Source organism: Contarinia nasturtii, unplaced genomic scaffold (assembly GCF_009176525.2).
Source record: "Contarinia nasturtii isolate CC-2019 unplaced genomic scaffold, AAFC_CNas_1.1 Cnas_scaffold_414, whole genome shotgun sequence".
Lineage (NCBI taxonomy): Eukaryota > Metazoa > Arthropoda > Insecta > Diptera > Cecidomyiidae > Contarinia > Contarinia nasturtii.
The window spans coordinates 137,447-157,714 of record NW_022197768.1 but is presented as its reverse complement, the minus strand read 5'-3'; the positions used below and the strand labels follow the sequence as shown (position 1 = coordinate 157,714).

Below are 20,268 nucleotides of genomic sequence, written 5' to 3'. Positions count from 1 at the left end.
CATTGTTTAAAAGACAAAACCCAACAATTTGATATTGTGTCGAGTTAGTTTGTACAATGAAAACAAAAACAAAACAAAAACAACAGTTAAGTATAATTCGTTCGCTAAATACGTTCGAAAATTGCATTGGAGCCACAACCACAATACGTTGCACCTATAAAAAGCTGTAAAGTTACAAAACGAAAACAATCAAATAAAATGCCATTGTCGTTTTATACAATAAATATATTCTTTTTATTAGTATTCCTTTAAGTCACAAATAATTTTTGGTTTTTCTCTGTAATAAATACAGTACAATGCTGTTATTTTTTTTTGGTTTTGTTTTTAAGTTAAGTTTCCCACTTTTTTCTATTTAAAAATTAATATTCTTCATTTCATATATATATTTAAATAACAACATTCTCAGACGATGAATCAGTTAATCGAATCTTAAAATAAATATCATGATTTGGTATAATATCTGTTATACTGTATAATCCTGCTTCTTTTGTTGGTTCTTTTTAGCTCATATTCTTCAGCCTTCACATTTTCATTCCAATTCGTCATTATCTTTACACATATTTTTTTTAGATGCCATTGTTTTTCGTTCAAATTTGTCGTCTTCTTTATATCTTACCCTTATTCGCATTGTTTACAATTTTCCAGCATTGTTTAAAATGTGTCATTTTGCAATTGTGCAAATAAAAATGTAACTGCATTCGATGGAATATTAAATTTTTATGTGTGACAAAAACAAATCATTATATGTACGAGTCCATATCATTAAATTAGTACAAAAGAAGACATACATATAAAATCAACATTCATATACATATATTTTAAAGATTTGCTTGAGCAACAATGAAGTGAAAATGCTGAAAGAAAACACTTGTTTCGATTATTATTTTCAGTGTTGATTCACATGGACAGTAGAATAGTCGTTATCAACATAAACTTCAAAATGACAACAATATCAACTGAGAATGCTGTTATTAGTAATCATCATTGGATATCTTTCTAAATGAACAATTTAAATGAATGCCAGAATATTTTCGAACAAACGTTTTGCCGAAAATTCAAGAAAAATTCCCGAGAAAACGTTCGTCGGGAAAAAACATTTTCGAAAAATGTTTTGGCATTCATTTAAATACACATGATTAGTGAATATTGGTTTCATGTTGTACACATATTTTCATTGTAGTTTTCCTTAAAAATTGTTATTAATCTTACTAACTAAATTTTTATGGTTTCTAATAGCACTGGAACTAAGGACCAAATGTTTTTTTTTTTGTATTTGTTTTGTTTATTTGTCGTTCTCCATTCAAATAAATTAAATCAAGAATCTAACTTAACACAAACTAACTGAAATTAACTTGTTACACAAAGATATGTTAGCATCCGTTTTTTCTTTTCAAGTTGAACGGAAACGAAATGTTTGCAGAGTGATGAGTACATTAGGCATTTCAGCACTAAGTTTATATGTTTACATTTAAATTCGTGCAATTTGATGCTACATTGGGGAAAAAAGACATTAAATCTTCTACATTATGCATTTTTTTTAAATTTACTGTTGGTTTTTACCGTTATATCATCTGAGATAAGATTACATGACATCTCAAACTATGGCCGGCGAATGAAAAAGGTTAATCTTATCAATTTACGAATAAAATGAACATTCAAAAGTCATCATCGTTATCATCATCAATATATTTTAAATTTAAATCCCCTTCTGAGCTTAGAATATTATGCACTATGCATTCGTTCTTATTGTGTTGTGCATTTCAGTAATTTCATGGAATTAGAGGAGTTGATTTTATTGATTGCATGTTGCGTTCGTAATGAGTGTGTATGCGTGTGTGTTTTTTTTTCTTTGGATAGAAAAATAAAAATTCTCTTTTTTTTTATATATATTTGCTATGCATTTAATACAAAAAATCATATTCACTCATATACGCGAAGCGCATGTTATTGAATTAAAATCAGGATAATAAAAAGATTGTCATACAAATAATGTGTAAACATCTTTACATGAAAATGTAATTCGTTTGACAAAAATTAAAAACCTTCATTGCAGGGAATTGTGAAAATACACATTACACAACCACCATGAGTCCCTGTATATAAATATAGGCGAGAAAAAAGTCGCACAATAATGCGCCATCTGTTGACGTGATTATCAATGTGTGTAATTACAAAGACAGAATTGTTAGATGGGGTCTTGACTAAATTTTCATATCGGTTGTTTTCAACCACAATTCGCACACGTCACCAGATGGCGTTTTTACAATTTGACATCTCTCAGTCATGATGATTGACATTACACTTCTATGGTGAGTGTTGCATGCAATGCTATATTCAAAGTATGTGGGTTTTTTTTTTCGTTTGCTGCTTGTTTATTATTGAGTGTATATAATTTTCATCCCAGAATTTCATCATTTTTTTTATGTACAACAATCTCAATTGATGCTGGATCGAATGGATATGTTTTATTTTTTATTTGTTCATGTTTTCCTCCCTTTTTGCTTATTTGTTTGAGCTTTGTGAATGCATTTTTCATTCGGGTGACTTACAATAGTCGTTCAAGATCCTCGCTTTCAGCTTCGCTTGTAAATGAATCGGTGTCAGTGTATTCGTCTCGATTGCGTCGACAACATGGTGGTAGTCTATCGTCGTCATCTTCATCGCTCCAATGTTCATATTCCTCTTTGTGATGTTCTAACAGCATAAGACTTGGAAATAAAGTGTCACAACCGTTGCAACTATAACGATCAAAATAAAAATAAAGAACCAAGTACTGTATTATAAATTATGACAACTTGAGTAAGTGTATGTCAGACAGTTTTATTTTTATTTCGTTTTGACAAGTGAAAACTCGAAGGAGATAAAAGTTCAGTGTAATGGTCACAATTTGGCAACTGAAAAGCAACCATTGCTTGGAATAAAACTCTACGGAATATTTCTGAAAACATACCCGAAATGCCGTTTCTTCTGCTGATGCGACGCTAGTTGACGATGACAATGAAATGCCCGATCGCAAACATTACAAGTCAGCGATTCATCTGAAAATGAAGAAAATATAGTGTGTATAAAACATAGGCAAATATAAGGAAACAACCGTGTGGAGAATATAAATTGTGTTGCAATTTTCGATGTCATGTTATGTGCTGACGGCACACACACACACACACACACACACACACACACATGAAATGTTTATCAGTTTCTTTTTTTTGCTTGAATTTTTGTTTCGGCACTTGAACACATTTTATGTACAAAATGAAGATAGAGAGTTTAAAGAGCAGAAAAATTAAAACTTAACAAACATTATGAAATGTGGAAAACGTGTGGTATGTTGTGCGGTGGAGATGAGTGGGTAGTGTGCATGTGCATTTGTCTCTAGGGGGTTCCGACTTATACGAATGTTCCATATGCGAGCGAATGTTTCATACGAATTTTGCGAATGGTGTCGAATGTTTCATACACATTTTGCGGATGGCGCATATGAAAAGTCATATTTTAACATTCAAAAAGTCAAAGTGACAGATTAGGTGACAGAGATTCAGGCCGAATCGATATTTTTTTGGTAATATTGAGTGAAATTTTTCTAAAATGGTAAATAAATCTTTGCCACTCATCCACTCATAATATAATCACTGTAAACGGTGCCGTGTGAAAGGTTTTTATTTTCATTGACGTAACTTTCAATTTCTTTTATATTATCTGAATTTTTTTCTAAAATCTCACTTTTCGAATCGAATACGGCTTCTAAAATAATATTCAACAAATAATCTTGTATTTTTTTCTTCAACTGTTTTTCAAATTTAGTTGAGAACAATGATATTGTGTTTAATACTGCCACGACAAACTGAACACAGCAATGTGTATGTACAAATGTCACACGACAGTTTTTTCGCATCTAGCAAGACGTATGCGGCATTCGCGAATGGTTGCGAATGAAATGTACGAATTTTCATAGATGTTGATGCGGATGAATATACTTTACGTCGTATATTTCATGTATGAATAGGAAAATGTTCATATATCGAGTATCACTTGCGTTGTATATTGACAATGTATTTGAACGCGACTCGATTTAAGAAGCGCCATCTCTTTCACGCCAGGTTCTAATATATTTTTTTCTTGCAAATAAAATTGCAAAATTGTATAAATTGAATAAGTTTTGCAATAATAATAACGAAAATAATTAATAGAATTTATAATAAATAAAAAAAATTGAAAAAAACACACAAATATTTTATATTATATGATATGTAGCTTTGCCTTGTAGACCATGTAGAGATGGTTACGTGGAGAAAATATGTATTTGTCAAACATTGATATCTGTCAAAAGAAACAACGTAAACAACACGAAGTGAAGCTATTCTGGTGAATCATATAATATAAAATATTTGTGTGTTTTTTCAATTTTTTTTATTTATTATAAATTCTATTAATTATTTTCGTTATTATTATTGCAAAACTTATTCAATTTATACAATTTTGCTAGAAAAAAATATTTGCAAGAAAAAAATATATGAGAACCTGGCGTGAAAGAGATGGCGCTTCTCAAATCGAGTCGCGTTGATAGCCGACTGTAAGTGATACTCGTCATATATTCCGTATAAAATGGCATTCGCATATAGTAAAATGCCCCTAGATTTGTCTATATGCTCTGATGTAGAACGTTTGTATAAACATCACATTGTTAAATTTGAATGGTATGTGCATTCTAAGCTTTGTAAAATGCACGCACACATGTACACAACATAAAGTGTACTGCAACAAAAATAAGTGATAATGGTTGGTAAAAAAAGAGAGGAAACTAAAATGTATAAAATGCAACAGAAATAAGAAACAAGCATACAAATTGCTTTGAGAAAACGCATCAACGAAAGTGGCGAAATAGACGACAAAAAAACGAACGTGAACAAAAACAGTCACACAACATCGTTTTTTTTCGGATACCTTTTTTCTTTTGTCGGATTCGCAACATATTTGAGGGGATAACAAATGAATTCCAACTTCAATTCTGCTCTTTCCTGACAGAGATAGAGAGAGAGTGAGATATGCAAACAATAAAACAAAATCATCACAACCAAATGATGAAAAGAATAAAAAAAAGGATAAATAAACATGCAAATAAAACAATGAGGAAGTAAAAAGTCATATTAAACGCTTTAAATGTAATAAGCGCTGAGTAAACGAGATGAGATGTAGATGCGCCAACATTTTGCAAACAATAACAGCAGAAATCTATTTGCTAGAAAAACAATTCTGCGTGTTAATTATACACAAGAGATATGCAAACACATTATGGCAAAAAGAAAACCGGGTTATAAACTAATTCACATTTGGGTCTCATATGAGCACTTATATTTATTGTATTTCGTTTTATTTTTTTTTGGCAATATTGTAACAGGTTTTAACATAGCACCCTTTTTGGCACATTTGGCAAACTAATAATTTGACATGGAGCCATGTCAACAAAGCTCAGCGTGGAAGGAAAAAATGAAAATGAATAAAAGCACACACACAGAGAGAGAGAGAGAGAGGTGGAAAGAAAGAGGTGGATTTGAATTGGAAATTATTTCCGACCAGCAGAGCGGATGTTGAAATATGAAAATTTGCACGAGCGTATTCATTCAATGCACATATGTTGACCGTCGCGATTATTCTCCGCATTTTATTAGATTTATTTTTGTTATTATCATTGCTGTAATTGTTGTTGTTCATTCGTTCCAAGCGAGAGTTGTCTGTGCCAGTTATTTTTTTTGGTCGCAATTGACACTAAAGGGAAAATACGTCAGGGAAAGAGAGACAAACAGAGAAATATTCAAAACTGATGATGATTTTTTTCTGACTATTTACCATAATCATCGTCATCGGATATGACCATTGCCTGTAATCGGTTAATTGTGCTCTCGTGACGTTCGTTGTTGTTGCTTTTCGACGATGCTGTATCCAATTCAATGTCCGACTCGTTGTCATTATGTTCTTGTACGGTTTTCGTTGAATTGCTGCAATTGTCGTTGGGCGAACATTTGGCCGAATCATCGAGAATATCAAAATTGTCTAGCTCATCGAATGGATTGTTGTATTTTTGGCTTCGGTTCGATGAATTCGTCGTTCGATTACAGTTTTCATCGGAATCAACACTGAGACGGCCGTACGCTTTTCGCGGTGGACGTTGACCATTTTTGTCTGTGAATGAAAAGAAATAACATTGTTTATCAATCGAATCTCCATATTTGGTATCAATGAAAAACAAACAAATAAATCGAATTCCTGTCAAAAAAGATTTCATTTTATTCTAATTTATTTAATAATGTGATGATTTCTAAATAAAGCGATTTCACTTTTTTCCCCATCAATTCAAATACAATTTTATATTGGTATTATTTGCCTTGGATTCACTGTAAATGCTGGAGCAACATATTTAAATATATATTTTTGCTGAATCACGTACATAGACCGAAACCGTCTTGCACTTGAATATAAAAGATGGCTTGTTCAAAATGTGCACAAAATAGATTCAGTGAATTTATTACGCTATCGTGTCACTAAATCAAAGCAATCATTATTATCTATCATACAAAAACACGTACTTATTACACGCAGCATCTTTGACATCATTTATGTGCTCAGAACAGCAAATAAAGTACGAAAAGAAATGATCATAATGTTGTGTGGACAACTGCTCCGTACTTGCCAAAATGAAAAATAAATCTAATTCTGCATAATAAATTGTGATGATGTTAAAATGAGGCGACCCTTGTAATAGATAAAGCTCGGTATAGGCAAATAGCGTCTGTCCGAGGAAAAAAAAACATCAACGAGAAATATAGAGATATAATGTACAGATGAAGTGGACAATGAGAAAATCGTGTTTCGGCGAGTATACGATTTTTCTATCTGTGCACTCGAGAGAGCGGATTGTCTGAATAAAGATTTCCGTGCAAATATTCATTATACTCAATGATTTATTGAAGACATTTATTTTAGTTTTTGCTTTCATATGCCTTGTGCCCGGTATATTTTTGTCATTGCCTTTATTATTCCATTTCTAATGGATTGACGAAACTTATAAAACCCACCGGGAAAAAAATACTGGCCAACAGAAATAATTGAAGTGGAATAATTAGGCGATACACCAATAGCAATCCAACACATGGATGTCGTTTTAACTTTGATTTGACCGATTCATCCGAAAGGAATACAATACCAATTAAAAGTTAACCAAAGAAAATGAAATCAATCGAACAGAAAATGAGCGGGACCAATTAATTAAAAGACAACACCATATCTTATTGCTGCCATAGCTGCTTCGATATAATAAGCTTGATGATATATCTTTTGATAATATGTTCAATTAGATGTTAAATGCTATTGACGTACTGCTCACAATCTATTGATTAATAAATAAAATGGAAACAATGTGTGGGATAGCACCAACCATTGTTGGTTATTTTCCGCTTTAAGGGATTTACTGTATCATACTATAATTACGTTAGTTTTATAAGAACCTTTCTACGCTCACTTATTTCTGGACCAATGTGAGAACTTTGAAATGGTGGTAGGGTGAAAACGGAGGACGAAAGAGTGAAAAAATGAAAACGCGGGCGTGTAATAGGGTTTATTTTAGTATCGAGAATCAAATGTTGAACTGATTTAATTTAATATGATATACAGCTGGAAAAGCTTAATGTGATTTTGGCTACGACTTTATGTTTGCGATTTTGGTCGTTAATTCCAATTCAATGTTGTTGTTGTTCTACTATGACGTCATTTATTCGTTCATTCGTTGGGTCGTTCGTCCGGTGTCTATTTATCTTCAGCGTGATATCAAAGTTCATTTATTATTTATGTTTAACATCAATCGCAATGTCAAACACACATTTTGCTGAATGGTTATAAACTTATTATACACTTGTTGTGTTTTAAACGGAAGAGTTCAAACGTTTCAATACAGATGTTTCAATATTCAGCGATCCGGAAAACGAGTGAAAAATGAAACAAATTTGAAGCTAGATCAAAAAGATACGGCGAATCAAACACACATAACAACAAAGTGTCCGAGTTCCAAGACCTCCAACAAACTTGAACTGGGTTTGTCGATGCCGTTGGCCGACTTCAAAATACTTAAACATATACCATTGGCTATTGTTAATAATCGATAACATAAAAGAGCGTTAAATATTTAAATTGATAAGGGAAAAAAGAATGTCAGGTACAAATCAAACGGTGTGTACCGAACGGTGGTCTATTTGATTTTGTTTGTGTAGGCCGGTAACAAGCTATCAAAGACGTTTATCAATAAGTTATATTTATAATTGGAATTTTTTTGTTGTTGCCTTTCGCTCGACCATTTTTTTTCTGGATATTGTGTACGAGTCACACGGTCATGATTTTGTTAAACAAGCACTACTGATTGCCTTATACAATCATCGCATAAATGTTGTTCAACCAGCCATCATGAATTCTAATCTCAACTATGTTGGTTCGAAAAAAAGAGAAGAAAAATAGTCATGGTGAAAGTGCCAGTACAGTAAGTTTTTATAAAATGTCAACATCGAAACGACGAAGGTATCTCATTTAAATGAGTCATTGAACTAGAGTAAGAGAATTTTGCGCTTCAACGCTACTCGAATTGATCAAACGACAATTTTTTGTACATTTTGGGTAAATCCAAAGAATTTTTCATGCCATTTTGATTTTCATTTATTTCTCTTTTTTTCGGTTCTAAACCAAGAAATAAAAAACAGGTTAAACACAGCAGACACATTCATCATTTTTGTATGGATGAGTCATTTGACTCTATTTTTTTCGTTCTCCTGTTAGTTTATAGCTTTGAATTTTTTATTTCGCTCATTTGCTGATTTCACCGCAGTCGTAAATTTGTGTGTGTGTTTGTTTGTTTCACTCAATGAGATTTCTGGCAGCTGCTTTTGTCATGTCTGTAGTCTGCAGTATTTTTTTTCCCTCGTTGTTATTGACTATGTTATTCTATCCAGTTCGCATATTGGCCTCATTGTCATTTTATTTGTCGGTTGTTTGTTGCTTCATATGCGGCTATTCCTCCACAACGTTTAAATATACCGTCTTCTTTTCGTCTCTTTTGTTTTGTTTGCCATATTTGTTTTGATGTGCACAACGGCACGCATATAAATTAAGCCGGAGCTTTCACAGATTTGCTATAAAAAAATTTTTTGATGAAAATTCATTGAATTTGTGTACATAAGATCGATAAAGCGTCGGTGTGGAAAATTTACATCAATATGAAATTCTCATCGTAATGTCTTCGTTTGCTTTTTACAAAATAGAGATATAATAGAATTTATTTTCGTTTTTTTTTCTTTGTTTTTCCCATTCGCCAATATGTTTTTGGCACAGCGGCTGAATTGGTCGCAATGGAATGGAAGAAGAAGCGAAACAACAGGCAAAGTGTCGGAAGGAATCGGCTTTGAGCTTTTGAATAAATGTATGACAACCGACATTTAGTGTGTGCGTGACAGAATGGAAAATGAGGGTGAATAATGTAATACAACAATTTTACTTGAATACACGCATATTTATATTGATTCAATAATGGAGTTTGTGACATTCATCGTTCACAATGTTACTTTTTTCTGCTTTTGTCAAAAGCATTGCTGCTCTGACTGGCATTTCATTTTCATTCGATTGTATTCGCGCACCTTCGATGTGTTGTTTTATTGCCTGAGGCGTGCACACAAATACTTTTCACATCAAATGACAATTGATCTGCTTTAACACAATTTTCCAGTAATTGCATCATTTAGAAGAGATGAGAATAGTAACAAAACACAAAAATGATTTATTTCTCATTCATATTGGCGTTCTGCATGAATCGTTGCCTTTGTTGTCGTTGCTGTTATTCGAGACGATGCGTGCGACATTTCACAACCGTATTTTATCATTGATTTCTATTTACGTTCTCACGCGATATTTGTACTCAAGGGCTTTGACATGGATTTTAGTCAGTGGCGCTTCGAATTCTCTATATATTTTGATGATAATAATTGGCAACAGACTTAAATCATATATGCATACTCACACCCAACACACATTCTCTTTTCGACGTTCACTTGGTCTTTGTCTCAGTGGTATTTCTTTTATAAATGCAGGGGTATCAAAATGATGATTCAAACTCCAGTTTTAATTAAATTTTTGCTGTGCTTAACTTGCACCATGGTTCTATTTTTCTTTCTTTTTTTTAAAAAAAAAAGCAATTACATTATTCCTGCCGGTCGAGAGGCACGTCTATTGTATTGAAACAATAATAAAATTACCAACCCCAGCGGATCTTTAGCAGTGAGAGTGTCTGGCCATGCTATATATGGATATGCAGTTGATATTTTGATAATGTGAATGTGTGAGAATACACTTTATACCTGTGGGTAGAGTGTAGCGGAAATGATAACTTCAGAACATATTTCCGCTTATAAATTTATCATGAACGGAGGCGATATAGAGTGTTGTGCTTCATGAAATTACACGATTCAATTCCATTTCATTCGATACTAGTGTAAACCGTGTTTGTATATCGATTTAATATTGAACAGCACGTCACATCGTTTAGCAACTTGGTATATGTATAGTGTGCACGATTTATGTTTACACATTTCAAATGCCGATATCACAGAGCCATTTTGGCATTTGAAACCCTTAACGATTTATTGCAATCGCACTCAATTTGTAGTTGATGTCTCATTTCGTTTTGTGTTTAAACCAAAAATAATTTCGTTGCTTTTCGGCGCCGAGCTCTGTTGCTCGAGTAAACATCGATTGACTCGTTCGCGCATACACACACACTTAGTCCACCCCCCTCCCCCAATAAAAAATAACATAAACGTGAAATTTGAATTTCAATGTGTAAACAAATGCGTACGAAAGAGTTGATGGGCTGTGCATCATAGCTTATGGCCACTTATGGTTGTTGAATGTTGTTGCATTCACAAATATTTAACGAAAGCATACACTTATGTCATTTTGATGTATTGTTGCTTCGCGTACTTAATTCATGCTTTGTAATAACATGCGTGTTTATAGTACCTATTAAACGTTCTATACTTTTGTCTTTTTCTATGGTCGCAAATTGCGACTCGCAATGGATGGGTTTTTTTTCGTTTCATTTTGTTGATTTATCAAATCAAGCAGGCAGGTTTGATTCGCTGACGCTTTTATTATTCGTAAACGATTTGCATTTCGTTAGTGCCCAAATTGCTCGATTTTGGGTTCAGATTTTCTGATCAAATTATTACAACATTGGCTCGAAATCATTCAGCTACTGTACAGACGAAATCATAATCTTATAAATTAACTGATTTCTATTCATGCGAAAAGCCTTTTCCCATTTACGCACCCTCTCCACATCTCAATCTCTTTTTTTATGTTTATTTCTTTGAGATAGACAGAGAAATGTGCTCTCTAGCCGAGTTCAGATTTTCTTGTTTCTTTTTTTTTCTTCTCTATTCTTATGGAATTTCAGGTGAGTAAATGGACGAATGAAAGTGGGATTTTTGTGTGCATTTTATTTCTTAGAGCTTATATCCAAATGGTATATGCTCGCATATTGTTCTCATTCGAATAAAAATTAATACCTTTGATTGCTTCGAAAAGATTGAATCACTCGTGAAAATGCTTTTGTTGTGCATACCATCGTACAACTCATAACAATCCATTGTCTAGACTTTAAAGTAAAAAAAAAAGAAGCAACGTATTTTTTTGCTCGGTTTTCTTTTCATTTGGGATCGCAAAGGTCTCGTTTCGATTAATTTATCAACGGAATGAACATTTCGAAACGGATATACAACGCAACACAATCAACTCATAACAACACCAAGAAAAAAGGAATCTAATGAAATAAGATCGAACTTTTGCTGTTGTATATTTCATGTGGTCTTTTTTCCAACCCGAAACGGAGAAAAAGGTCAAGACTGGTAAAGAGAAAGATAGAATTTTTTTCGTTCCGTTTGTTAATGTAATAACAACACTCAGACACATACACAAGTACACAGAATTACGCCAAGCAATATAATGACATGTGCATTTTTTCTTCACTTTTGCTGTGAATATCGGAAACTGACCTGCGTCACATTCAATTTACTGTAATGCGACTGCCAATTGCAGTATTTCCTTGGCCATATGGCAAACGGCTTTCACAATCGTTGAACTCACTCTTACGTAGGTTGCTCCATAATTTTTTTTAAAATGGTACTTATAGTGTTGCCCGATGTAAACCATTGTCATATTCGTAAAGTTTGATGTTTTGGTATGTATTCGTGCCCTGAACCTTTTGTCGTACGAACGCTATTTGTATTGTTTACAGTGACTGGTAAACTGCGACTCAACAAAAAAATGAATTTTACACGTGAAGATTTTCGTAAAATGATTTACTACGATTTTCGAAGTAAATTATCTCAACAACAGTGTTTCGATCGACTTCATTTGGCCTTTGGCAATGAAGCACCAACCCTTCAGACAATTTATAACTGGTACCGAGAATTCCATTGCGGTCGTAGTTCGCTCAAAGACGAGTTTCATACAGGTCGTCCAAAATCGGCTGTTGTGCCACAAAACATCGATGCTGTCAGAAAACTGATTATGGAAGATCGTCATGTGACCTACCGTGAGATTGAGGCATCTTTGGGCATTTCATCCCACAGCATACATACAATTTTGCATGAACATTTAGCCGTAAAAAAGATTTGCTCTCGTTGGATCCCACATAAATTGACCGATGAACAAAAAATGGCTCGTGTGAGTTGGTGTAAAGAAATGCTCAAGAAATTCAATCGTGGTGCTTCAAAAGACGTTAATAAAATCGTCACTGGTGGCGAATCATGGATCTACGCGTATGAGCCCGAAACTAAACAGCAGTCGACTGTATGGGTCTTTCAAAGTGAAGATAACCCAACAAAAGTTGTTCGAGCTCGAAGTGTTGCGAAGCAAATGGTCGCCTGTTTTTTCGCGATAAGTGGTCATGTGGCAACCGTTCCACTAGAGGATCGTAAGACCGTCAATTCTGATTGGTATACCACCATTTGTTTGCCCGAAGTGTTTGGTGAAATAAGAAAAAAGAACCACCGTCGCAAAATAATTCTTCATCACGATAATGCGAGCTCTCACACATCTTTTCAAACTACTCGATTTTTGACCGGTCAAAACATCGAACTGATGGGTCATCCACCGTACAGTCCTGACCTGGCACCCAATGACTTTTTTTTGTTCCCAAGCGTGAAGAAAAAACTACGTAGTCAACGATTTTCGACACCAGAAGAAGCAGTTGAAGCGTTCAAAACACACGTTTTGGAGATATCAGTTTCGGAGTGGCACGAATGCTATGACAAATGGTTTCATCGAATGCAAAAGTGTATCGATCATCTCGGGGAATATTTTGAAAAACAATAAAACCATTTTCGACAAAAAACAACTGTGTTATATATGTTTTTAAAAAAAATTATGGAGCAACCCTCGTATTACGTTTGCTGTTATTATTATTCGTCGTTTCCTATTCTGTTTTTGTTACACCATTAAATCGTTTGGTTGACCATTTCGTTTCTACACGTTTTCAGTTGAAAGGAGAGATCAATATTGAATTTTCATCAAATTGCCTGTGTGTTTACATCATTCAGCATCGATGTATGTTCAATGTCCACGTCCATACATAAAATGTGGTGGCATTTATATAATAAGGCCTATATGACATTCACTTTTCTCTCTCCTCTCTAGATTTCTCTCACTTACATCAATCATATCATGTACTTTCTATTTTTATTTTTCTGTGCAGTTTTACTATTGGAATAAATTGAACGAATAGAATATTTATGTAAATCTAGCTAAAACATATGTGTATCGAGCGACACAAAAAATTAAACACAAAACACCAACAAATACAAACAGAACATAGACGTACGCAACAAGAACGAGCATAGCGAGTGCTTTAAGCGTTTAAAAGCTTGCATGTAGCAATCGTTCTACGAGTAAAAATAAAAAATGAACAGAATGTGTATAAAATATATCACGCAGCATAGTTTGCCCAGCAAACGGGATATGGGTACGTCGGTTCGAGTGTTTTTTTTTTCAGTGGGATAATATAAATGGTAAAGGTATCAAGGAGCGTTTATCGTATAGAATGGCTATGTTGACATACGTGGCATATTGTAAAATACGTGTTTGTTTTTATGTTTTTTCATCTCACTCTCCCTCACTCTCTCTATATCTCTATGCGTCGCTTTGCAGATACATTTTACTGCCACCAAATCCTCAATCGAGTAAACATATACAGAGATTCCATGATATATAAATATATTTACTTTTGCTCGCATAACGAAATACACATTGTTCTTATTTTACATTTTATGCACACACATATACGCGCGCGCTCGTTCTCCACTTGTCATTTGACGCGAACGCATTGAGTAAGAGAAAAAAAAACTGTGTGAGGATTTGAGTTATTATTATTTTTTTACATAGTCATTCGTTCGTTGTTTTGATTTGATTGAGTCGGGAGAGGAAAATGGCATAATTTCGCTGAGATGATTTATCGATTGTTTTCATTATTCGTGAGGTTGATTTGTTGTTTTCTTGTTTTTTTTTTTGCATTTGTACTCAATCAAAACATTTGAATATGATTTCTCGCGTGTTTTTTTTACATTTGCATCAAACAAGGAGTGACGATGGCTTCGATTCATGCTAAAATCCAGGGTACAGAACGGCCAATGGGATCATTATTTTTGTGGTTTTGTTTTTCACTATTAATAAAAATAAAAACTCAATTCCCGAGAAACATTTGCAAAAGTAATCTCATGATTTTGTATCAAGTGCATTGCTGTTGAATTATTATGATTAGTATTTGTTTGCGGTGTATTGGTCGGCGGGGTGGTTTTTTAGTTTATGTATACATTATTTTCATGTAGTATTTTCACATTTTGAATGGTGTATGTTGTTAACACATAAAATTCATTTCGTTATATATTTGACGTAAATCATTAAATCACGTTACATCTGCTCGCGTGGCACCTAACGATAACGGCATTATTGATCGTAAATTAATTTCACCTGAACATGATATTTTCCATTATTCCGCTCAACTAATGTCTGCTTTCGTTGCCTTCAAGTTATCGAAACACAGCGATAAATTTTATCGGAATATTGATTCCGTTTGGAATATAATATAAAAATCGATAACAAATGTACGAGAAAGAAAGTGATATTGACGGAGAGATAGAAAAATGAAGAGATGACGAAAACGATGAAAAATTAATATAATGAGTGAAGTATAAAGTGGTAATTTGAAAATTTACGTCAATTTTTCACGGATGTATCGAAATATCTCATTAAATTGTAATTTCACCTCTTCTAAACATTATCATTTAAAATCCAAACGTGACAATGACATCAAAATAACTAGAATTTTTTTTTTATTTAGAGCATTCATTTGGTTATCAGAATCTTTGCCATTTTACATTCATCAGCGTCAAACCAACGACATTTGATACTATTACCAACAAAAAAAATAATTAATTGTGATCTGATTTGATACGAATATACTTGTTTAGTTTTTTGTGTGTTGTGTGAATCATTTTTTTTTTTGTTATTCTTGAAATCTATCTTGTTGCGTCGTACTCATTTTCTAAGAATGTGACCGAGATGTAAACACAAGTAAGAAAGAAAAACAATGGTGCAAAAGAAGTACAATAAAAAATGTAAGCAAATAAACAGAACTGTACGTGCAAATATTTGTAATCGTGTAATTCAATCAATCCACTTTAGTGTGCTCGGTACTGTCTGCCATTTTATTACTTTTCTAAGCAATGGATAAGTAAGATGTGATTCGATGTGCGAGAGAGATCGAGAAAGAGAGTGAGCAATAGTGTATGTATGTATTTTTGTGTGCGTTGTAACTTTCTAACAATATTTATTAAAGCGAATTACGTGTCCACTCAGCAGAAGTAGCAACATAATGATTGCATCGTTTCGTAAGTATCATTGCTACTGTTTTTCTTTTGTCTTCTTTTGTTCTTGTTCTACAGAATGTTTTTTTTACAATGTCTGACAATTATTTAATAGCTCACGCAATGTGATACGTCTCTACTATACATTTGTTATTTTGCGTCCTTTAATATAAAAAAAAATTGTTTAGTTCCAGATCTGTTTAGACATTGGTACATTATTTATGTATTCTCTTCTGTCGCATACTTCTTTTTTAACAGATTAAAAGCAAACCCAGACCATATCGATCGCTCAGAGTTTGTATCATTCATTCTGTTGTGTATTGAAAGTTTTGTGTGTAAAAATGGTATGGTGTTCTCTCAATTTTACATAATTTATTGGAAATGAACCCCTCAATAAACTGCTGCACGCAATCGAAACGAAATATTTTTTATTTCGATATTTAAATATCCGTACGATGGAAACAAAGAAGCAATTTTCGAAATGATCCATAAAATTTAAATGTGAATTTTATGTGTGATAAAGCCTATCGCCTTTTCCGCCCCGCCTTTGCTTATTATTCGCATAAGAAAAAAACTTTAAATGTTTATTTCAATTTTATATTTTGCTTGGGTCAATGGGGATTATGAAAGAATGAGAATGAGTGAACTTATGTTTCAGATCAACGTCAATTGATGTAAAATTTTCGTTTCGCCCAACAAATAGTGATAGAATTGCTTTTCGTACCACCATCAAATCGATAAAAAAACGCATACAAAGAGAATCTTTGAAGAAAAAAACTGACACACATTGAAGACAGTTTTTTTTAGGTTCCAAAAAGTAGCAAAAGCCGTATACATAAAAACGATACGTGAATTGTGTAATCGTAGCCGATTTCATCTCTATCACATCGAAATGTTTGCAGCACTAAAAAAAACACAGACGAAGAAGAATGAATGTGTGCGCAGAGAAAAATGGTGCAAAAGGAATAGTCAACGGAAAAGCCGTGCAAAAGTCGACAATGAGGGAAATATCAATCAAAAAAACGGATAAAAGAAAATGAATATGGTGAATTCGCTTCGTCTTCTTCTGATAGATCATCACTCTTCGAAATTCAGTATGAGAAAAAAAAATTCGCAATTTCTCTCGCTCGCTCTCTGTTTGAAATAGTTTTCGTTTTAACATTGCGATTGATAACATCCATTTTGGAAAGCAACATGAAAGATTCAATGTCGATTTGATCAATACATTACATTTTGAGCCAGGGTTTTTTTTCATCTCTTTTCACATTCTATCATCAATGCTATCTGTATTTTTTTTTCACCATCGACATATAAAAATTCGCTCTGTTTCCAGTTTGGCTTGGCGTACTCAATCTTCTTTTCAGTTCTCATGAAAAGTGGTATTTTGTTTGCATTGATATTCAATTACAATTACTTCCGAGCAGTTTCTCTTCACCAAATGGTCTGATTGAGTGTTTGGTGTTTGTGACATGTTTCAACCACATACAACCGTTTGGACCATCGACGGTGTATTTTTTTTTGTTGGTCAAATGGCGTTAAATTGTGATTCAATAGGTAATGACAAAGGGACGTAGTGACATGTATACAGGTACCTCAATAAAAGAATTTATTTGGTTGTAGTGTTTTTGGAACCTTTTTTACTCTTCTTTCCCCGACCAAAAAAAAAATCCAATTTCAACGACGCCGAATGTGTATTCAAATTGTTGTACAATTTACTGAATTCGATGTAACATAAATAACCGAATATCCAATGAACGATCTCCACTTTGATTATACATAAATCAGCGTGCACGGATGTATTGTGATTGAATTTATATTGCACACGTGCAATTTCTTTCGTATTTAACCATTTTATTCGTTTGTGATTTTCATCGTCGCGTTCATACTCGCAATTCTTTCGTCACGGTCGCACCGAAACGAAATCGTATACGAGAAAATTAAAAAGAAAAACAAACAAATGGAAACCAGTTCTACATACCCTCGAATTAAAAATGCATTTGTCTTCCAAAGTTTGTTGGCGTATGTTGGTTGTTTTTTTTTTCTCTCTTGTTCTTTCATTTGTTTGAAGTGGATAATAAAAAGTAAACTTACCATAGCTGTTGTTGTTGTTGGCATGTGACTTCGACGAATAATTGTTATTGCCGATCGACGTAAAGAAGTTGGCTGCACCTGTTCGTCTTAGGATCCAAAACATCTTGTGCGGCAATTATCTGAATTTCTTAGATTCGTTTGGCAATTCGTATACTGTACTCTCTATCTCGACGCACAAGTATCAAGAAAGTTTTAAGTTCAATGCGGTATAAAAGTTTCTTTTCACGGTGTTTGAGTCAAAAAGTTTCGCGTTTCGCAGAAGAAAAAAAAACAATGCGATTGTTGGTTTGCATTCGTTCAAAAGCCAGATATTCACGGCAATTTATTTTTTACCCGTTTGAACAGTGATTTAAATTGCTTTTCGATCCGGCCAGGGAAAATAACTTTTTAACGAATGGACAGTTTTAAATTTTCTTTTTAATCATTTTAATTCGGTGAATGTTCAAATTCACTTTGAAAGTCACTTTGTCACACAATTATGTTTTTTGATAACACGGTGAGTTCTTTATCGCAACATTTATATTTGCTGCGATCAAATGTATACTATTATACGCGTTTGAAATGGTTATGGGTTGCTTAAACGATTAGTTTAAACAGACAAAATGAATATTCTAATTTCCGTTGCGAATAACGAAATAAAAGCCCCAAAGGAATGTTTAAAAGTAAATTTGGGTGTTGTTTATCTGCTGTTTAGCTCTCGCTTTCTTTTTTCAACTTAAAATTCCATAACTCTACTTATCTTTTCGAAACGCATGCAATTGTTCACCTTTCGTTTTGTTCTATAGACAGACGACGGTGTTTTTGCCACTTTTTCACTTTTTGTTCGTAACACAAAGTTTTTTTTTCTTCTTTTATTGTTTTAATTACTCATAAAATCCTTTTCTATTTTCAAGTGGATGATGGTGATATGTGTATGTGAATAACAACTATTAAACGCGTGTGAAATGTAATGCTGTCACAAATTCTATTTCGGTTGAACGCGTCTTTGCTAGAAAAATGCGGAACAAATCATCAAAAGCACTTTCAAATAGTGCTAAGAACACAACACAATGGCAAATAAAATGAAAGAAAAAAAATGAACTAAGCAACAACGGATTGGCAATTAACAAAACGCTTAGCGTTGCTCTGAGACCGATTGTATTTCACAAATTCGGAAGGGAAAATTTTCACACGAGCAACTCACACAACGATGTGAATGAATCGCTTCGAACGATATGTTGTGTGATACAGAGAATTAAAGCTTTTTTGGAAATAAGTTGTTGCGCAACAGATAGCAATGTGCGGCCGTTCTCGTCAACAGTTCACAGCAAACTAAGGCATAAGCAGCGATGCAGGCGTTTTACAAATATATTTGTGTACGCACAGCAAATCGGAGAGCTAGAATGAGTGCGCGCTACCAACCTGAGTCTCTCTATACAAGGAGGATAGCTTGTACGCTATGTGCACCGTTGTTTAACTCAATTCAACGAAATATATGTGAAAGCAGAGAGCAAATTTTCGATAGCTTTGGTAAGCGCTCTATGTGGTTGGATTAAATTTCTTGTGAGTTGATTTTATTTCAGCTTTTGTTCCAGTTTTTTTTTTTTTTTTCGTTCTGTCGTGCGAAATTCTTGTGCATGTTTCCAGTATTTGGCCACGATATTTTATTTTCGTTGTGACATTGTTCTCACTCGTACACCGTTGGTACTTTAATTCTTCTCTTTTATTTCGTATCATCGAATCCAAGTGTGAACTCAGTGAGCAATGAGCTCCGCGATGCTTTCAATTTCTCTATCTTGATGACTTAATGTAAACTGTAGGTTTCTATCTATTATGTGCATAAAACGAAATGGAATTTATTTCTTGCATCAAGAGCAAAATTGCCATGTGAAAAATGAAACGAATTAAAATAAAGGCAATGGTAGAGATAATGGCGATAGGAAAAGTATCAAAATTTTCAAAACGGCAAAGGAAGGAAAAAAAATAAACAAAATAAAATCCGCAGTAGAAAGGAAAAGAAATTGCAGAATTTCAGGCGTTTCATCGCCGAACAAAGGCACTTATTTTTGTTCTCGATCTTTCACAATTTTTCGTGGATGCTTCGTCGGAATTTTATAAAACAGCAGCAGACAGCAATGGGACACAAAATTGCCGTAATTTTTCTCGTTGTTTGTTCGTCTTATCAGCTCGTACCATCGATGTGTGTGTGTGTGTGTGTGTTTGGTTAGCGCTTCCTCTCTCTCTT

General features: G+C 33.6%; 1 protein-coding gene across 1 annotated transcript; it reads right to left on the bottom strand.

The window, feature by feature from the left end:
* Nucleotides 1-258: 258 nt before the first annotated feature.
* On the bottom strand, nucleotides 259-19,338 carry LOC116338745 (glycosyltransferase-like protein gnt13). Its single transcript, XM_031764190.1, has 4 exons — nucleotides 18,045-19,338; nucleotides 5,848-6,180; nucleotides 2,951-3,038; nucleotides 259-2,738 (listed from the first exon to the last, which is right to left on the bottom strand). Exons 1-4 carry the CDS (start codon nucleotides 18,145-18,147, stop codon nucleotides 2,546-2,548), a joined length of 717 nt encoding a protein of 238 aa, XP_031620050.1. The 5' UTR covers nucleotides 18,148-19,338; the 3' UTR covers nucleotides 259-2,545.
* Nucleotides 19,339-20,268: the final 930 nt, after the last annotated feature.

Bases quoted from the DNA above. Each gene is read 5' to 3' on its own strand.
- LOC116338745 (XM_031764190.1), bottom strand. From the start codon at position 18,147: ATGTTTTGGATCCTAAGACGAACAGGTGCAGCCAACTTCTTTACGTCG. The intron at 6,181-18,044 runs GTAAGTTTACTT...TTTCATTCACAG, and splicing joins CAACAACAACAACAGCTATG to ACAAAAATGGTCAACGTCCA. The intron at 2,739-2,950 runs GTATGTTTTCAG...TGATCGTTATAG, and splicing joins CAGAAGAAACGGCATTTCGG to TTGCAACGGTTGTGACACTT.